The 19,895-nt window shown below is 50.2% G+C and overlaps 1 protein-coding gene across 1 annotated transcript; it reads left to right on the plus strand.

Moving 5' to 3' along the window:
- Window positions 1-662: 662 nt before the first annotated feature.
- On the plus strand, window positions 663-18,431 carry PIK3CD (phosphatidylinositol-4,5-bisphosphate 3-kinase, catalytic subunit delta). The gene is made up of 23 exons (XM_010138544.1): window positions 663-739; window positions 1,087-1,250; window positions 1,775-2,003; window positions 2,423-2,652; window positions 3,480-3,659; window positions 4,289-4,438; window positions 4,724-4,813; window positions 5,657-5,878; window positions 8,914-9,010; window positions 9,355-9,485; window positions 10,379-10,438; window positions 10,621-10,788; window positions 11,549-11,670; window positions 11,835-11,978; window positions 12,665-12,764; window positions 13,258-13,436; window positions 13,618-13,727; window positions 14,294-14,372; window positions 14,602-14,769; window positions 15,488-15,611; window positions 17,139-17,284; window positions 17,542-17,674; window positions 18,242-18,431. The coding sequence occupies exons 2-23, from the start codon at window positions 1,110-1,112 to the stop codon at window positions 18,377-18,379; spliced, it is 3,141 nt and encodes a 1,046-aa protein (XP_010136846.1). The 5' UTR covers window positions 663-739; window positions 1,087-1,109; the 3' UTR covers window positions 18,380-18,431.
- The last annotated feature ends 1,464 nt before the right edge of the window (window positions 18,432-19,895 follow it).

Below are 19,895 nucleotides of genomic sequence, written 5' to 3' on the forward strand. Positions count from 1 at the left end.
CAGCTACAAGCCGTGGCTGTGGAGCAGCCTCCAGGCTGTACTGCTGGCATGTTTCTCTGCTGACCTGGTGGAAAAACTCGGGTAAGTGCGAGGGAACTTAGGCAAACTGGTTTCTCAGCTGAGGAGTTTGAAAGAGAATTAGAGCCACTTATCTGTCTCTTGCTAGGAGCTAATGCCAACAGTCTCAAACTCTCCCTGCACGAGGGGTCACCACGCTCTGGCTGTCACCTGTGGAGGAAGCCGGAGTTTTATACTGCTATAGTATTTTGCTTGTGGGTGAATGGATGGAACGTGAGAGTTTCTCTGACTTTGGAATTATGTGTCTTTAAGAAAGAAAGCGTGCAACAGGCTTCTGGTGAATGTCTTTCGTTTTTGCTGTTCATGTGTGTGCTTACCCTGTTTTTGAAAACAGCAGTTTGTACCTGAGAGTGTTCAGATTCTTTTTCTCTTCTTTGTGTTCTTTGGATGTACTGAAAATGAATTGCAGAGCCCTGCCAAACTGAAGGATGCAGATGGAATTAACAAACCTATTTTGATTGCCTCAGGCTTAGATCTCATTTTTCCTGTACTTGTAGAGGGGCTTGTACAGAGGAGGAGTATTTGTTTGTGTGTATAAAAATGCAGTGAGCATTCAGGACCAGCAACAGTTCTTTTTCCCTCTTGCAGACTGGAACTGAGCTCTGGAAAAACAAAGTGGAGCTTGGAGCATGTGGCTTGAGGATTGCCTTCCAAAGCCGGGGTAGGGACTCGTCTTTTCTCTTGGCTGCTTGGTCATAGATGAGCTACTGGGACAAGTGCCTTTTGTTCTCAAGTGAAGATAATTCTTTAATTTCTTTGTCAAATGCAGATGTAGGTGTTAAGGGTTGTATTGAGAGAGAAGCAGATGTGGTAACCAGAACACCTCTGTGGCTTAAAGACACCAGACTGGCAGTTTGACTAAGGTGCTGATTTTCCAGAGCTCTGAGGATGTGCTCACCTGCCTTTCTTCAGATTCACTTGCACACTAACTTTATACAGAGCCCAGCACAGATCTAAGGAGATATTATGTAGTTAACAGCCACAGACATTTTTTCCCTTTCCTTGCAGGTGGTAGCTAAGAAGTGAGCAGGATGCCCCCAGGCATTTACTGCCCTACGGAATTCTGGTCCAAGGGGGAAAACCAAAACATCCAGGTGGACTTTCTGCTGCCCACAGGCATATACTTAAACCTCTCTGTGTCCTGCAGTGCCAGCTTGGGCACCATCAAGCAGGTAACAGCCTCATTGCACAGTCTTACCTGCAGTCTCCTGGAATGAGGAGTCTGGTCTTAAAGAGCGTCTGGGAAAAAGTGTTGGGACTTTACTCAGTGCAAGTTTGGTTTCTTCTGTATTTGTCTGGGACAGTTCCTTGTGACTCACCGTGAGAGCCCTTCCTCTGTGACAGCCTTAGCAAGCCACTAAACCCACGTCTAGCCACTGAGACTGCCAGCAACAGGGTGCTGCTGGTGGTGCCAGTGGTGTCAGGCTGAACTCTCTAGGGACTTATCCAGCCCTGGGGTGAGAACTAGGGTGATTGTGGAGCAAGGGCAGATTTGAGTCGGCCATGTAGGGCTCGTGGATTGTGTGAGAAGCAGCTTGGGACTGCAGGTCCAGGAGTGCTATGAGGAGGTTTGGTTGTGCATTGCCTTTGCTAAATGGTGTCTCTGAGGACAGCAGAGGTTGTGGGGTGGCAGTAGGAGGGGGACGAGGTTCTGGCAGTGCAGTGGTAGTTTCACCCTGCTGTTGGTCTGGCCCAGGTGGTGTGGAAGCATGCGCAGTATGAGCCGCTGTACCATATGCTCAGCGACCCCGAGGCCTATGTCTTCACCTGCATCAATCAGACAGCAGAACAGCAAGAGCTGGAGGACGAGCAACGGCGGCTTTGTGACATCCAGCCCTTCCTACCGGTACTGCGGCTCGTGGCTCGAGAAGGAGATAGAGTCAAGAAGGTTATTAACTCCCAAATCAGCTTGCTCATTGGAAAAGGTCAGTTCCCTCATCACTGGTCTCTCCACACGTGTGTCAGGCTGTTAGCTGTGGGTGAAACGTGCTTCCGTCCCAGACAGCTTGCTAGGTATGGAATAGCTCCATCATGGAATAGATGGAGTCCTGCTTATCATCATCCTGATGAAATCAGCAGGTTTGGGCTCTGGTGGGTCTGTAAGAGAGCAGTCTGCGTGCAGACCCAAGAAGGGTGACCTTTCCTGCTGGCAGAGGGCTATAGTAATTGAGTTGGTGCAATTGTACGTAGTAAATAAGCAATTGCTAGTAGGTTGGCTGACTCTTCTCATTTGGGCCAAACATGAGCATGTGTTTAGGAAGATTTTTTTCACAGACACTCAGTTATCAGAGGCTTGTTTCTCCTATTGGATGCAGATGCTTATTTTGCCTTTCTCTCCACTTAGGTTTGCATGAGTTTGACTCTGTGCAGGATCCAGAGGTGAATGATTTCCGCACCAAAATGTGCCAGTTCTGTGAGGAGAGAGCAGCGAAGCGGCAGCAGCTCAGCTGGGCAGCTTGGATGGAGTACAACTTCCCCTTGCAGCTGGAGCCCACGGCCAAAGGCTTTGGGGTTGGCTCTCTACACACGCCCTCCAAGAACATTTTTGTCAACATCAAGTTTCAGTCTGGCGGGGTAAAGCACAAACTTTTCTGTGACAGTGTTTAGCTGGTTTGCGCTTTCCGTTTGGGAATCTTTGGGCGTTTGGAGACAGAATAATGTGTGTGTCGGCAGTGCTTCCATGTGTTTGGTGTTCATCTTCATTCTCGAGATTCCTTTGCCTGTGGAGATGGTTGGGAGGGAGACTCTGAGCCTCCAACCAAGGGAGCTGTTCCCCTTCTGGACACGCGTTGGGTGTACTGGTTAGCTGGTAGCTGAGGTTGCTGCAGGTACATGTGGTGGAAAACCTTTTGGTTTTGGGTAGAAGATGAGCACAAGAATCCAAGACGTGCCTTTCTTTTTGAAGCCCAAGAGTCTGCTCAGCTCGTGCTCAGCATACACCGCTGGCCGGCGTCAGTCTGTGTTGCCCGTGGGCCCCCGTTCTTGTCTGCTACCCTTGGTTAATGTTATTTTTGCATGTTGTGCCTGGACATGGAGCAGGAGCCACTCCATGGGAGAAGGGCCTTCCAGAGCAGTGGATTTCAGCACGGTGACTTTTTGTCTTGCTGGTGGAATGTCAGGGGCAAGATTTTTAATGACTAGCAACCAAATGAAGTGGTGATTCTGCTTGAACTGGGCTTGAAGTTCTGGATTTTCAGCCTTGCTGCTGCGCTGCTGCCTGGTTTGGCAAAAATCTGTACTTACCTGCTAACGTGTGTGTGGGGTAATTCTGCCTTCCTGTCCTTCTCTTTACTGTCAGCAACAGGAATGTTGTTACCTACCCGCTGAGCTACTGCTGCTCCTTGTGCCGGTTTCAGGCCTTTGCTGGCGTTTGACTGTGTGCTGTGTTGTTGGGATTGCAGGAGAGCTTCACTTTCCAGATCTCCCCAAAGGAGTTCCCCATCACGTTAATGAGCTACGCTATTAAGAAGCAGGCTACCGTCTTCCGCCACGAGACACTGGAGAACCCAGAGGACTACACCCTGCAGGTGAATGGGAAATGTGAATACCTCTATGGGAACTACCCCCTGTACCAGTTCCAGGTGAGCCTTGTGTCTTGCTGTATCAATAAGCCTCTTCCCATATGGCCTCTTCTTGCTGGGAGGGTGGATTGAGATTTGTTATCCTCTGTCAAGGAGAAAATGCTGTTTCAGGAGTGCAACATGCCAGTGGCAGGACCCACATGCTACGTGGGGCAAGGGATACCTCTGGTGACCCAACAGATCCTTACGGTTTGGGGGGTTAGCAATGTAAGCCCGTCCCTGCATACCAAGTGCTGGTTCAATGCATTTATAGACCATGGTCCTGTTTGCATGGTGGGCCGGGGGCATCTCTTCCGGAAAGCTGGCGAAGTGATCCTGTACCCTGTGTTCCCCTGGCAGGGCAAACTGCTGTGGGCAGTGCTGAATCCTTCTCAGTGTTTTCCCTTAATGCAGCCATTCGAGCCAGTTGATGAAATGCCAGCTCTAAAAGGCACTTCATACTCTCAGTTCTGGCAACGTGAGTCCAGTGAGTTGCAGCAAGAGGAGATACGTTAAAACTGAACTGTGCTTGTTGCTGTGTCCTTTCCGTACTCCTTCCCTGTTTCCACTTCAGCTGGTTCTGATGTGCTTGACCACTCTTGCCTGCCTGGCTGCGTTTGACCCGTGCTGCTTCTGTCCTCTCTTTGCAGTACATTCGCAGCTGCCTGCACCGAGGCCTGACGCCCCACCTGACCATGGTGCACTCCTCCACTATCATTGCCATGAGAGATGAGCAAAGCAGCTGTATTGCCAGCCCCCCCAAGGCTGCTGCCAAGCCTCCCCCGCTCCCTAAGAAGAAGGTAAAAGGGGACAGGGACCCAGTGGGGTCACCCTCAGCTCATCTGTTGACGGAGATGCTGGTCTCGTTTGGGAACAGCGGCTGGTTCTCCCTGTCTCTCTCAGGACAGGTTCTAAGATACGGGGATTTCCAGTCAGCCTCCCAGTGCCCTCCATACCTTCCCTGGTTGTCACAGGCTGTGCGCAGTGCAATGCTCTTCTGCTGGAGCAAAGAGCATGTGATGAGAGATGAGGTCTGGCACTGGCACTTGCATTTATTTCTGATCAGAATCCTCTTCTCTTTCTAGCCAAACTATGGTTCTCTCTGGTCCTTGGAGCAGCCTTTCTACATTGAGCTGGTGCAAGGCAGCAAGGTCAATGCGGATGAGAGGATGAAGGTAGGCACTGACTCACTTTGGGGTTTTGGTTTTGTGTTTTGGCTTTCCTAGTCGCATCTGTCTTGATGTGCGGTGAGGAGTGTAGGGGCTGACAGCTCGATCTCACGTGATCCTCCGTTATGCTTCATTCAGCCTTTGGGCAGTTTCTGAACTGCAGCACAACAGGAAGGGGAAGGGAACTTGCTAGCCAGCAGCCCAGCGTGTGTTCTTAGAAACACTCCCCTGCAGCAGCTTCTGAGCAGCAAACAGAGCTGCTGCCCTCTGGTAACACCGCTTGGCAGTGGTGCGGAGCGGCAGGGAAGCCCGCAAAAAGCGGAGGAGGGGAAATTCAGGTCTGAGAAGAGAGAATGATGGGAGCGGTGGTGACTGGTAAAGCTAAGTCAGAAAGCATGATGCAGCAAAGCCCCGGGATTTGCAAGGTGTTTGCCTTGAAGGGGGAGCAGGTGAATGAGAAGGGGGATGGCTGCCCTTTGGGAAAGCAGGGAAACAGGACAAGAATATATCACATATACAGCTGTTCTGCAGGGCGGGGCTTTATAAGAAACAGGCAATGAAATAGTTACTGCTTCTGCCCTGTGCCCCATCGTTTGCCGGGAGCTTCTCCTAGGGAGCACTCCGCTGGTTCAGACTAGCCAGCAGTACTCTAACAAGAGGTAAAGTTGGGGTAAGGTTGGCTGAAGTTTGAGTAAAGAGGACGATCAACGAACTGAAATGTCCCAATGAACTGGGAGAGAGACAGGAGTAGGGCATCCTGCTCAGGGGAGTGGATGCTCTCAGTCCTCTTCAGCACACAAGTCAAGTCCCTGTGGATTCACGGTATTCCCGTGTTTCTCCTTCCCGCAGCTGGTGGTGCAAGCAGGTCTCTTCCATGGCAACGAGATGCTGTGCAAGACAGTGTCAAGCTCTGAAGTGAATGTGTGCTCAGAGCCAGTGTGGAAGCAGAGGCTGGATTTTGACATTAACATCTGCGATCTTCCCCGTATGGCGCGGCTCTGCTTCGCTCTCTATGCCGTCATCGAGAAGGCGAAGAAGGCACGCTCCACCAAAAAGAAGTCCAAGAAAGCTGTAAGTAAAGCCAGCGTGGGGCTGAGGGGCGCCTGCCAGTGCTGGAGGGCACAGGAGACCGTTCCGAACCGAACGCCCTGTGCTTTCAGGAGAGTTTATTAATAAAAGTGCTTACTGAACGATGGCCAGTAACTTCCTGAACAGGAAACTGAGGAGTGGCTGCCTCAGGAGAGGTTGTTTAAACATAATTTCTTGTCCAGAAAGACCGTTAAGAAACATACCCGGCACCTGAATGCACATAGAGAGGAATCATTTGTGTTAGCGTCTCTGTTTTGCTGTTCTGCAACTTCCTTGTTTTGTAGTTGAGGTTAAACCTCTTCTGCGTTGCATCTTCTTTCTAGTAAGGCCTTTCATGCAAGCCCTCCCTGGAGCAACTTAACAGCGAAGAAGGAGGAAGAAAATGAGGAATGTAAACACTGGTTACAGCAAAGCTCTGGGTGGGGTAAAATGAAAGCGCAGAATCATCAAAGTTACTGTTCAGATGCTGCAAACTGAGGATAGAAAGTGTTAAATCACCTTGGAAGCTCTTGTTCTGAGCTTCTGAATCAGAGATGTAGTTCTCACTTTCCTCACTTCTAGCCCATTAATAATTCGGTAACTAGAAGCAGATCTAAGTGCAGCCCGTAACTGAACTTCTGCTTTCGCGGTGTTGTAACTTCAGCGTGATGCCTCTAGCTCTTTGCATGCAAAGAGTTTTCTTTGAGCAACGAATGCATTTGTTCCTCTGCAAATTATTGTTTCTGCAGTCACAAAACTACTGTTACCTGCTTTAAAGAGAGGATTAGCTGTGCTGTCTTAACTAGAGCGCAGAGAAATGAGGGACTGAGGAATGTGATCACAGATTTCAGTCTTGGTGCTGCCGGCTCCTTTTCTCTGCTGGGAGCTTCTCTGAGCTTTGTTGTGTTGGCATCAATAGGCTTCTCAGGGTCTCAGTGCACTGACGTCTGGGCAGCAACAGGCAGCCCCTGTGTCCTGCTTGTGTGGACCAGTTTCTCGGCTGGAGACTTCAGACTGGAACCATTTTGAGGCCAGGACCAGGATCAACCTTTTTCTTGGTTTTTTTGGTTTGTTTTTTTTTTTTTTTTTGCTTAAGACCAGCACACCTCCAACCCCTGCTGGCTTTTGCTGAACAGAATATCTGATTCATCCACGGGCTGCATTTTTGTGGTCACATTGGAACAATTTTTTGCTTAAGACCAGCACACCTCCAACCCCTGCTGGCTTTTGCTGAACAGAATATCTGATTCATCCACGGGCTGCATTTTTGTGGTCACATTGGAACAATTTTCAGTTTTGAAGCAGTCGGAAAGAAATCTTGCTATCTCAACAAAACACCACCAGCCTGGTTAGCTAAGTGGTTAAGAGGATCTTGTTCACGTGTGTTCTGGCACTGGGGAAAGGTGGATGCGTTCTGGAGGGCTCTGAATATAAAATCACAATATTTGCTGGAGCTGAGCACTGCAGAAATGGATTTTTGCACATGGTCATCTGCAGCTCTGAGTGAGGTGCCCGGATCTCATTCAAAATGATTGGTTACAGTCATTGCACCCTCATTTTTGGTTTTGATTAATGGTCTTTTTGCTTGCAGTACTCGGAGGTTAGTTACACGCGTGTTGTTTGCCTGCGCAGACTGCCCAGAGCAGATAGGTGGGACTAAATTTACTACCGCAGAAACAGGCTCGCTTGCAGACTCACTGGGGTGAGTCAGAGCATTAATGTCACCCAGAGGGTTGCCTTTCAGTGTTTCTCTAAGTCATGCCGGAGATATTTCTGTTCTGACAATGCTGAATCGTTGCTTTACTGGACCTTATCCGCCAGAAATCTTGCCTTGCGTTTTGGCAGGCTCTGCGCTGTGGTTTGATGTCGTTTGCTCTGTTAGAAAAGGTTATTGCTGGTGGTGGTGCTTTGTTTGGCTTCTCTCTCTGATCCCTGTGAAGCCGATGTCTCAAATGGGATTTTACTGAAGATGCTTAGTGTAACCAAATCCACTGCAAGGTTTGCGAGAGGCCGCTCGGAAGTCATTAATTTTGTAACATTAGAGGGAAATGCTGACCTTGCTACCTCCACCAAGTCCGTCGGTACCTTTGGGGTAAGCCCAATACATTCTCTAGAATGTCTCGGTGGAACAAGATGTCTCACTGTGGTGACTTTTAAATACCACACTGTTTGTGGGTGCATCTCGTGAGAGTTTTCCCTCGCAGCCTCTTTGCAGGCCAGTTTCTGTGCTAGCGAGTGCTTAAGCCACGGTGTTTTCTGAGCAGCCGAGTGAGACGCTGGTGTTGCTGAAACCGTTGTATGAAGTAAACTGTTCCATTTGGGGACCCTGACTGCAGGAAGTCTTAGGTCACTCATGGAATATGTCTGTCTGCTCTCCTGGTGGGGTGCTGGGTTAGAGCAGGCAGATGACTTCCCTTTCTTGGCTGTGTCCCAGTCACGTCACTTGCTGGAGCCTCCCACCTCCAGACTGAGTCTGGGTTTTATTTTGGGGGGTGTGGGGGGGATTGGCAGCATGAAGTTTGGTTTCTATAGATAGCATTTATTATCGTGCAAAGGAGCCAAGCCTCTTCATCCCATTATCAGATACAGAGCCTAGTTTTCTGAAGTCATGCTAAATTAAGGTTCTCCTCCAGCTTTTCAGCTATGTGAAATACTGGGCGACAAAGTTTAAGACTCATTTGTGGAGAGCGTTTGGTGCCAGTCAGCACTGAACAAAAGACCCCAGGCGAATACCTGTGTTTGGTGCCATTTTGTACTCTGATTTTAGGAGAATTTAACAGCCCGGTGCACGGCCTGGCTGCCTGGGGTGGTGTGCTTGCAGCAGGTCTTTGGGGAAGGGCTGGCAGCATTCTCTTGAATGGGAGGTCACCTGCCCGTGGCATTCTGCATAGGCTTGGAAAAGACCAAGATCGTGTAACTTCTGATTCCTGGCTTTTGTGGGGGCTTTGGTTTGCACGGAGATATTTCTTGTGAGTTGTTCTCTTCATCCGGCTTTCACTGTTATAACACCCGGGTGAGTTTCTTCCCTGGCTTTGCAGGACTGCCCCATTGCCTGGGTGAATGTCATGCTCTTTGACTATAAGGACCAGCTGAAGACAGGGGAGTGCTGCTTGCACATGTGGTCCTCCTTTCCAGGTATGTCAGGACATAGAGCTACTGTGTTGTTTTGTGTCTTCGGCCTCCCTCACCAGGACGGGAGACCCCTGCATCCTGTACTGCTGTCCCGTAGTTGAGGAGGAGCCGTAGTACGATCACTGCTCTATATTGTGATGGCATCTAGAGCCCTGGAGGATGAAGGCCTTGTTTTGCTTGGCATTGCAAGTATGACGTGAGAGGTTGATGCTGTCATGTATACTGTGCTTGTGAGAGGTCAGGAAGATGAAGTGAGCTGCTCAGGGCCTGGCAATGTCCAGACAGAGCTGGAAGCAGCCTGTGCTCAGAAGATTTGGGTTCATGGGTTTATGTACTTTGCTTTTCAGATGAGAAAGGGGAACTTCTGAACCCCATGGGCACAGTACAGTGCAACCCCAACACAGAAAGTGCAGCAGCCTTGGTCATCTGCTTCCCCAGCGTTGCCTCGCACCCCGTGTATTACCCGTCGTTCGAGCAGGTGGGGACATGGACACTGCTTCCGGAAGGGACAGAAATTCCCTGCCTTTGCTGGTGCAGGAGCATACAGTGTCACTGTCAGCTGCCCTGGGTTCAAGCAAATCTAGTTAATACATATTGTTGATTGAAAATTTGAGTTTTTCTCTTAACTAATGGACCTTCAAGTGAATAATTTTCCCAGCTGTGAATTACTGAGGTAAAGCTGCTCTCATAGGTGAGCATTTGTTTAAAAAACAGGTTTAACTGAGCCACCTTTAAACTGCAGCGTTGGGCTCTGTAGGAAGGAAGAGGAATAAAAGGGGAAATGAGTGAAAGTAGACCGCTCCCTCCCTTTCAGCGCAGAGTGATAACACACCATGGGGTGTGGGGATTTTCCATCTGTCACTGCAACTGGTCAGACGCTTAAAGCGGAAGAAGAAATGTGCCTGTTACAGGAATGAGAGGAGATCTGCTCTGCCGGGGACGTGCACGCATGCTCCCCATGATGCTTCCCCAGAAGCTTTAAGGGGTTGTGCTAGTGTCCAAGGTGACTTGGGCAGAGCTGTCTGCTTGGCAAACGCACACACACTGGTTCTAAAGCCTGGAACGGCTCCTGTTAGTCTGGAGCCCCTGTTCACGGACTGTGTGGATGTGCCCTGGGGGGCAGGGAAGGACTCACCCCTTCATTCCTGTTTGCTGCTGCCGGGGCAGGGGCTCTGTGGCTGGGAGGGTGCACCTCTGCAGGGGGGTCCTGCTGAGTACTTCACTGACGCTTGGGCTGCGCGCGTTGTGATTCCCTTCTTCAGAGGGGGCAGGTGACTGATCTCTAATGCAGCATAAAGGCCTGAAGTGCTGGTGAGCTGTAAGTACAGAGGCATTGAGGAGCCTTTCTCACACTCTTTATTTGTGTCTCAGCTGCTGGAGTTGGGGAGGAATGGAGAACAACCCCGTGCTGCACCAGAAGATCCCGAGGAGGTAAGTCTTCTGGCTTTTCAGCTGTGTGCAAGCCTGGTTTCACAGATCAAGTTATATATTTCCACCTTGCCCCCCAACCAGCTTTTTTTTCTGCCAAACTGGGTCATGTCCCAGTCCTACAGGGTTTCTCTGGGTTGAGACTGAGCCCTGTGTATGCTCTTTCCTGTGATTCCCATGGGCAGAAGCTGCAACTGAAGGAGATCCTGGAGCGGAGGAGCCACACAGAACTATATGAGCACGAGAAGGACCTGGTGTGGAAGATGAGATACGATATCCGTGACCTGTACCCACAAGCTTTGGCAAAGCTGCTTATCATCACCAAATGGAACAAGCATGAAGATGTGGCCCAGGTGAGGATGCTGGGGTTGGCAGCCAGGGCTCCCTTTTTGATCCCTCTTTCAGCATCCACATCCCTGTGCTGTGTTTGGGAGGCCGGCTTAGCAGGGGATGTTTCGTGGTGGCCCTGGAATCACAGAGGCTGGGGAAGATTTTCTCTTCTCATCCAGTCACTGCAAATACACGCTGAGTGGTACCCAGCTGAGCTGAGGTTTGGCTCAGTGTGCTGTCCCAGGCTCAGGACTGACCCACGAGGTCTTGTTTATTCCATGTAGCAACTGGAGGAAGAAAAAATCTGTTTAATTTGTGGTGGAAATAGGTTCTGGATTGGATTGGATATTCCTAACTGATAGTGGGATACCACCACAAGCTACCTCAGGGGGTCAGTGAATCTCTTTAGCTGAGAATGTCAGTTAGGGTTGGTGTCTGTGCTGCTCATCCCTCCTTACTTCAAGAGCTTTGACAGGACCGCAGGATCCCTTTCTAGTCTGCAGTGTTATGCAGCAGAACAGTGCTTTTCCGAAAGAGCCTGTTCTGCTGATTGTGGTACAGCAAACGTAACCCTGCTGCGCACTTGGACGGCTCGTCTGTCAGCCTTGCTGGGAAGTTTGGACTGACTTTCTTTGACCTGGTGTCTGCAAACTTGCTCTGAGGCATCTCTCTGTAGTGACCCCCCCTACAGAGGAGCTGCTCATCCATCAGTAAAATTCTAGATGTATATCCACTGCCATGAAAAACTTGTTCCTTTTCTTTCCCTTTTTTCCTCTGTTATAGATGATTTCCCTGCTTCAGACCTGGCCAGAGCTGCCTGTCCTGAATGCCTTGGAGCTGCTGGATTTTAGCTTTCCTGACCGTTACGTTGGTTCCTTCGCTATCAACTCGTTAAAGAAGCTGACGTAAGTGTTATCCACGAGGGATAGGCAGAGCCCCTTTCTATTTCTGTTTGGGGCTGCTGAGGGGGACTGTGAACAAGGCTGACAGTCTCATCTCCACCGTTCCTGCAAGTACGCTTGTTGCAGTACAGATGAGGGTGTCGCTCATTTTTCCTTTCTCTCCACAGAGATCATGAATTGTTCCAATACCTGCTACAGCTTGTCCAGGTGCTGAAGTACGAATCCTACTTAGACTGTGAATTAACCAAGTTCCTGCTGGACAGGGCCTTATCCAACCGCAAGATCGGCCACTTCCTCTTCTGGCATCTGAGGTAAAGAGCAAACGTAGGTTTTTCCTCAGTCATCCAGTGAAACCAGTGTTTACTGGTTTCCTCATTGCTCTGTGAAGAGAGCGAGCGATGTCTGTCTGTGTCGATGGCAGGGTGTTTGTCTGAAGGCTGTTGGCTGTCCTTTAGCTAGTGTCTTTCGTCAGGGCATTGGTGGGATTTCCTTGCTGTGACTGCCACAACCCGGGAACTGCTGCTTTTTACTTTGGGAGACTGAACAAGGATTAAGGCAATAGGACACGTTATCTTTGTAATTTTTTCTTTCGTTGGTGTGGGGGTGTTTGGATTAGGTTTTGTTTCAGACTTCATATATATATGTGTGTGTGTGTATATATATGCCTGAGTTGACATTTCCTTTGGACATCCCTGGCCACCTGCCAGTTGTGAGCCGTAGGCTCTGAACTGTCCTTCCTCCTCAAGTCATGTCCTCCAAGGAGGGGTTAGTGATGGAGTCATCCAGAAAGATCTCTCATTGCTTCAAACAGAGTTTTTTCTACATCACCTTCTGGGGTGGGTGGAATTTTTTTTTTTCCTTCCCGAGTTCATAGAATCTAAACAGCAGCTGATATTTTGCATTCTCCTCTCCCCACCTCCTTGTGCTGGCACCAGTGAGAGAATTAGTCACCCGCTGCAGTGAGTCGGAACTGCTTTAACCTCCCTTCTTCCCCTAGGTCAGAAATGCATGTTCCTGCAGTTGCCTTGAGGTTTGGCCTGATCCTGGAAGCATACTGCAGAGGCAGCACCCACCATATGAAAGTTTTGATGAAACAGGTAAAAATTGCTTTTAGCCGTAAGGCTGATGTCCCTCTCGCTTGGAGCTGGGTCTCAGCTGACGGCTCTTCCTACTCGCTGTCATCAGTAATACAAAACCAGCCGCCTAACGGCTGTATTGGTTTTGGCATACCCTATTAAGAGCCTGGAGTTCCCCTTCACATGTGTCTTTGCTCATCTCTTACTCACCAGCAGCTGTCCCAGACTGCACTGTGTCTGGAATGGTTTGAAAGGTTCAGAGGCCACTGCTGCTGCTGGATGAGGTGAAGTTTCCGTTAAGTAGGAGCTGATCACAGCTGCTGTCCAGTTGGGTTGTGTGGAGGGAATCCTGCTCTCTGGAGGGAATACCCACGCTCTGAAACTTCTCTATTATCTGTCAAGGAGCAATGTACCTAATTCAGAAGTGAACACAGAGTTGTGTCTGAGATGTGCCCAGGAATTTCTCCAGGAATTCCCTATTTGTTAACCATGTTCCCTCCCTGCCTTTTTTCAGGGGGAAGCACTCAACAAGATGAAAGCTCTGAATGACTTAGTTAAAGTGAGTTCTCAGAAGGCCACCAAGCCTCAAACCAAGGAGATGATGCATGTGTGCATGAAGCAGGAAACCTATCTTGAAGCACTTTCCCACCTCCAGTCCCCCCTGAACCCCAACATTATCCTCGCTGAAGTTTGGTAAGGAAGATAGCTGCTTCTCTTAGCTCAGCAGTAGAGCCAGGCTCCTCCTGACCCTGAGGTCCTCCTCTCGTGGAAGTCACCGCTCCCTTAGCATTCATAGAAGCTGTTGAATTTGCAGCTTAGATGGCCACTGTTGTTAACAGATGGAAACTGAGGGAAATATTTTTGTTTCCTCTAGTGTGGATCAGTGCACCTTTATGGACTCCAAAATGAAACCGTTATGGATTGTGTTTAATAATGAAGAGATGGGTGGAGGCGGAGTGGGTATTATTTTTAAAAATGGAGACGGTAAGTCTTTAAAGATGTTTTTACAGCCATCAGTCTTAAATATTCATTGTGGTGAGTGGCCCCAAATATGGACCGTTAAGATGTTGTGCAAATGAGAGCCATCCAATGTGGTTTTGACAGTAATCTGGAGATCTAGTAAACCGTCCTCTATATTTAGCCCAGCAGTAGCTGGATACCGCTGCACAGTAAGAAGACACGTGATGTGAGGTCTGAAAGAGCTACAGCAGTCCGTGCTTCGTAGGGTTGGAGCGGCTGCTGCTCACTGTTGTGTCCAGACAGATGTTTTCCAAGTGCTGGACTGACTGCTGTGGGAGGAGCTTTGGCCAAGCGAAGCAGCGTGGACCTCCCTTAGCATAATCCTGTCTGAGCGGAAGTATCTAGTATGGTGGTTTTACACCATTTCTGCACCAGCAGCCGTTGCTCTGTGCCGATGTTCTTCCTAAGCCAGACCTAGCAAGTGACAAACATGGCCCAGGCCCCTCTAGCAGCCTTCTTCAGGGGCTGAGGAAGAGCACGGGAGCAGGGGAGGTACTTACGAGCCATTTTTCCTCTGTAACATGGCACAGATCTTCGCCAGGACATGCTGACTCTGCAGATGATCCAGTTGATGGACATCCTGTGGAAGCAGGAGGGCCTGGACCTGAGGTGAGTGACGAGCACACAGTTGTTCTATGGCAGTGATAAATCATGCGTGGTGAGGCCATGTTTTCTGCAAGATTATTTTGTCCCCAGCAGGTCTGTCTAGTATTGTCTGAGCAGCTAGTCAGGTTTTTGGTGCTGAGGAGTAGATATGGCAGACAAGGGAAAGCTTGAAAGTCAACACAACCCAGTTTTGGGCAAGATTTCAGTGGAAGGGTTTCTTTCATCTCTGCAGGATGACCCCTTATGGCTGCCTCTCCACAGGAGACAAGACGGGACTGATAGAAGTAGTCATGCATTCAGACACCATTGCCAACATCCAGCTGAACAAGAGCAACATGGTGGCCACCGCAGCCTTCAACAAGGATGCGCTGCTGAACTGGCTGAAGTCCAAGAACCCGGGGTGAGTGGGCTGACCTCGCGCTGAGCGAGCGCTGCTTCACTGCTTCCTTTCAGCGAGAGACAATTCTTCTGCTTTGCTCCGTTTTTTGCTTTCGGTTCTGAGTAGATCCAAGCTGTCCCACAGAATCTCTGGCTGCTTCCCTGCCTGGCACAGCAGAAGGCATCGTGGGCACCTCGGTGGGTCTTGAGCAGAACTGGAGGCATCGGGGTTGCTGCCTCCAAGCACTTTTGATACCTTAAGGTAGCACTGGGCACAGGCTGGATCCAAACCGTGGTATTTCCACTGGTCCCATTACTTTCTCCAGAGACAGACAGTCAGGGTGGGGGCAGCTGGAAAAAGGGCTGAATGAGTAATGCCTGAGAGGTGAAAAAGGCAGCCCAAAAGCTGTGTGTGGCTCTGGGTTTTCGTGGGTACGGAAACAGCAGCAAGACATCAGCACCACCTGAGGCAGCAGGGCACCACCAGGACTCGTTCTGGGACTCCTTGTAATCTTTTGGATCTGTGGAGATCTAGAAATGAGTTACTAAACCATTCTTGAGATTGTAGACACCACCTTATCCAGACCTCCCCAGTTCCAGACAGTTGTCTCTGCTGTGCTGTGGAGAGCGCTCCAGGAATTCACACATGCCATTCCTTGCGTGGGGGAGCCATAAAACCCAGCTTTCCCAGTGAAGTACTGCTGTCGAAAGTCAAACTCTCTATTTCCTCCCCTCTTTAGTGACGCATTAGACCAAGCGATAGAGGAGTTCACTCTTTCCTGCGCTGGGTACTGCGTGGCAACATACGTGCTGGGGATAGGTGACCGGCACAGCGATAACATCATGATCCGGGAAACGGGACAGGTACGGGGCTTCCCTGCTGCTGGCGAGGTGAAGAGGGGTGTGAATGCACTTAGCAACGGACAGGTACATCCCCTGCCCTCCTGCTGCTAGGGGAGGAACCTCACCTCCCCACCACGAGGCAGACTGGACACGTATTCCCAATAGCTTCTGTCGTTAAGAGGGTAAATACAGTTCTAGAATGTGAATTGCGGTTCTGCACGCATCAGCTCCGCTGTTCATACCCGCTTCGAAATCACAGTGGAGCGAGTCATACCTCTGGGACCTAAACCTGTCTGCAGATGCAAACTGAAGCTCTGTGCTTACGAGTCTGAAGACTCTTGGCTTCAGCAGGGTCACAAATCACTTGCAGTTGCTAGGTAAGATCCTCAGTTACCTCCTTACCTCAGCTGATGTATTTATAGTCTTGCCTAGAAAAAAAAATGTCGGTTGTGGTTTTGTTTTGGGGTGTTTCTTTTTTTAAATGCATGGAAGGGCTCAGCATGGTTTAAATTCTGCATCGCTACCTGTACCGATTCCTTTACATCACTGTTCCACAAGAATAGCTTCCAGAGGCTCTATCTGCTCAGTGCTGTTAGGAAGAGAAAGGGCAAAACTCAGAAGAAGAAAATCCCTTTGTTGACAGGCCGTGTTCTGGACTACATCAGAAACGTTTGGTGGAGCAGCGGTCTAAGCTCTGATCTTGTTGAAGTGTTCTACAAAGCTTAGAACAGCCCTGCACGAGATGGCGCGAAGTCAGGCCCCTGCTGGTCCGATAGTTAATATTTCAGAGTAAGAAATGGGCAGCTGCTGTTTAGAGACTCCTGCCCCGTGTGTGCGACTGCCTGCACTATTTCTGTGCAGCATCCCCCTGCCCTCCATCGCATTCCCCTGCAGCAGGCAGTCACGGTCAGGGGAGCGCAGCAGGGCCTTGCTCTGGGGGTGACAGCGCCACTGCGTCACAGGGCTGGCAGCAGCCCATGTCTAGGGGTGCCTCTGCCCCCCAGCACAGAACCGCCGGGCAGAGCCGAGCCGGCTCAGCCCTGTATCCAGCTGGGGGAGCTGCCGCCCCGCGCTGCAGCCAGCCCTGTGTCTGTCCAGCTCACAGAGCTTCTGCACAGGATCCTCCTGCCACCGCTGCACTGGTGGCACAACCACTGCGCTGTGCTTGGCGTTTGAACCCCAACCCCCCTACCTGAGCTGGTGGCAGCTTCAGCCCCGGTCCACCGCTTTCCACACGCGGCTTAGCTCCGTTTCTACTAGTGACACACCAAGGCTTTACAAAACCCAGCAGCTGCGTCAGCTGTACCTTCTACTGAAGAGGTCCGTACCTCTCCTGTCCTCTCTAACATCTAATTACCCTGGAGAATACCGTGGCAAGTAAATATTGCCTCTTTTCCCAAGGGAGGGCCCTGGGAGGGGTCATTTTCTCCCTCCCCCAGTCCTGTGGCTGGAGTTTTGAACTCAGTAACTGTGATGAGAAGGCAGCACTGATCAGCTGAAACAGACACCCTTCTGGAAACAGTTTTTGTCTTTCTTTCTTGTTTTCAGCTGTTCCATATTGATTTTGGTCACTTTTTGGGGAACTTCAAGACTAAATTTGGTATTAATAGAGAACGAGTTCCTTTCATCTTAACCTATGACTTCGTGCACGTCATCCAGCAAGGAAAAACCAACAACAATGAGAAGTTTGAAAGGTAAGTAAGTGTTAGCAGCTAAACATGACTTCAGCTCTTTAAGCTTTGAATTTTCAGAATTTATTTCCATCGATGATCTGTAGCCTATAGCTCTCTATACAGACGAAAAATACACGAATTATCTACCTGCTAGCAGGTGAAAGAGCTTGGCAGTCATCGCTGCAGGCAGCGGGGTTCAGACGAATACCTGGACCTGCTTTGTGCAACGGGACAGCTTGCAGTTGTCATTCATTTGCCTCGTCTTCCTTTCTGAACAGATTCAGGGGCTACTGTGAAAAGGCCTACATGATTCTGAGGCGCCACGGTCTTCTCTTCCTGCACTTGTTTGCACTGATGAAAGCTGCTGGTCTGCCAGAACTCAGCTGCTCTAAGGACATTCAGTATCTAAAGGTAAGAGAAGCATAGCCCAGATATGGATCAAACCAGTACCTGTCCTGTAGCTCAGTCAGGGGGAAGGGCTTGTTCTTAGGAGCAAAGGAGCTACAAAACTCCGGCGTCGACATCCAGCCTTGCTGTGCAGGACAGCGGGAAAGCCAGAGGCTGCTGCTGCTCAGGGACTAACCTCAGAGTCTTCATCACAGAGGTAGTAGGTACCTTGTAGAAGCAGCTTGCAGGGAAGGAGGCAGAGCTCTTTGGTCGTGTATCCTTCCCTGTTCCCAGCTGACATTACAGCCACCTACTCCTGGGCAACTGAAAGGCAGTACCTTTGTACAGGAGCACAGCAGCACCTCCTGTTGCCCTGCGCCCAACCTAAGAGGAGGATGCAGGTACTTATCAGAATGAAAGACCTCGTGCACCTACAGTAACTAGTAAAACCAGCTATGGCTACGCGTTTGCTACTCGGTGCTCCTTTCAATGGAGTGACGTCTTGGTGCATAAACCTCTTATTAGCTGAGCAGTTAATTGTTCAGTTGCTCTTTCAGTGAGGCCACACTGATTTCTGCCTCCTCCCTTCAGGATTCCCTCGCTCTTGGGAAAACGGATGAGGAGGCACTGAAGCACTTCAGACTAAAGTTCAATGAAGCCCTGCGAGAGAGCTGGAAAACCAAAGTGAACTGGCTGGCCCACAACGTGTCCAAAGATAACAGGCAGTAGAGCAACACCAGCTGGCCGCTTACACTGAGAATGTCCTGCCTGCGCTCAGTCCAGAACTGTAGACAGGTTTTTGAAGACTGATGAATGTTGTCATGTTGAGGATGTCCCACCTGCGCTTGCAGCGATCCGACATGACTGAAAAAAATCGTTGGACTGTCATCAGCCACATAATTGTGTCCTCTGTAGAGCTTTGGGGGACAAGGGAGAGATGCGAGGCAATAAAGTGACTGCGTACAGTGAGAGGTAGGTAGATGTACTGTACCCTTGAGAACTTGTAAAGCTTCAAATACATCTTCTAATGGAAGAGTTCAGGCAGTTGTAACATCCTTCCAGTGTGCTCAAGTGTGTATTTTTATGTTCTCGAAAAGTCAGCTGAACACTGAGAACCCACTGTCCCTGGAGCGCTTATGCCATAGCCCATCTTCTAGGTCCCCACCATTACAGCTCAGGGGCATTAACGTCACTGCGTGAGCGCTGCTCCTGCGCCCTGGTCAGTGTACGCCAAGGTAGGCCAGCTTAAATCACCCCGAAGCGGAGTTTGGGCCAGTTGTTTCACTCTGCACTGTGACAGGGTAAGAACATCCCTGCTGTCGCATTACTTTCTGCTACAGAGATCAAAGTGTTCAGAAACTGAACTGGAACCCAGCTACTGCTGTCAAAAGCCTGATGCCACAAGAACAGGCGTGGATTGGCCTGTGGGTTAGGAATTTTTGTTTGCTTTCTTAAGTCAGACTTCAGTTCAGCCTCCAGCACTTCCTGCGTTTCTTCTGGTTTTGAGCCCGAAACCAGTACAATGGGGTGTTCAGAGCTGGCACGGACCGTGGGTTGCTCCATGTACCGCACTGGGGTACGTGCAGGTGGTTCAGCGCCTGGCTTCCCTGTAACATGTGCTGTGCCTGCAGCGTCCCGGGGATACAGCACTGTCAGCCGGGGCAGATGGTACGTGTAAGGTTAGAGGGTTTAACACTGAAACACTTACAGCAAGTTGCATCTCAGCTCTTTTTACGAATTTGTCCCCGTTCCTTCCCTCAGTTCCTCCTTTCAACCATGGCACGTGCCTCTGTCTGTTGCTGGGGCTGGTGTGTCTGTACGGGGGTCCCGCCAGAGAGCAAACTGCGGTCATCTGTGCTGGTACCTCAGTCGGGACAAACCGCCTCACCCCGCCTCTCTGCAGCCTCTGCCTCCTCCCCAGGCAGGATCTGTCCCATCTCCCACAAGGTGCTGTCATCAATCGTGTATTTCTGCTCGTGTCGTGTTTTTGTCTCTACTGTCCTCAGCTGGTGAGCAGGTCTGAGCGCTGCTGTTGCGCAGGGACAGACACGCAGGAGCCACTGCTGCCTCCGAGCCTCACGTGACGCAGCAGGCAGGCAGCGGGTCATTAGTACCTGCTCCTTCAGCAGCTCCCTGGGGTGCTTCCTTCCACCCTGCCAGGTTCTGCACAACTGGAGCCAGCGCTCAAGAACGGCCGCTGCGGCTTTCCGAGGTCAGCCTGCTGGAAACCTCCCGCCGGCTCCGA

Source organism: Buceros rhinoceros, unplaced genomic scaffold (assembly GCF_000710305.1).
Source record: "Buceros rhinoceros silvestris isolate BGI_N320 unplaced genomic scaffold, ASM71030v1 scaffold20226, whole genome shotgun sequence".
In the NCBI taxonomy this organism is placed as follows: Eukaryota; Metazoa; Chordata; class Aves; order Bucerotiformes; family Bucerotidae; genus Buceros; species Buceros rhinoceros.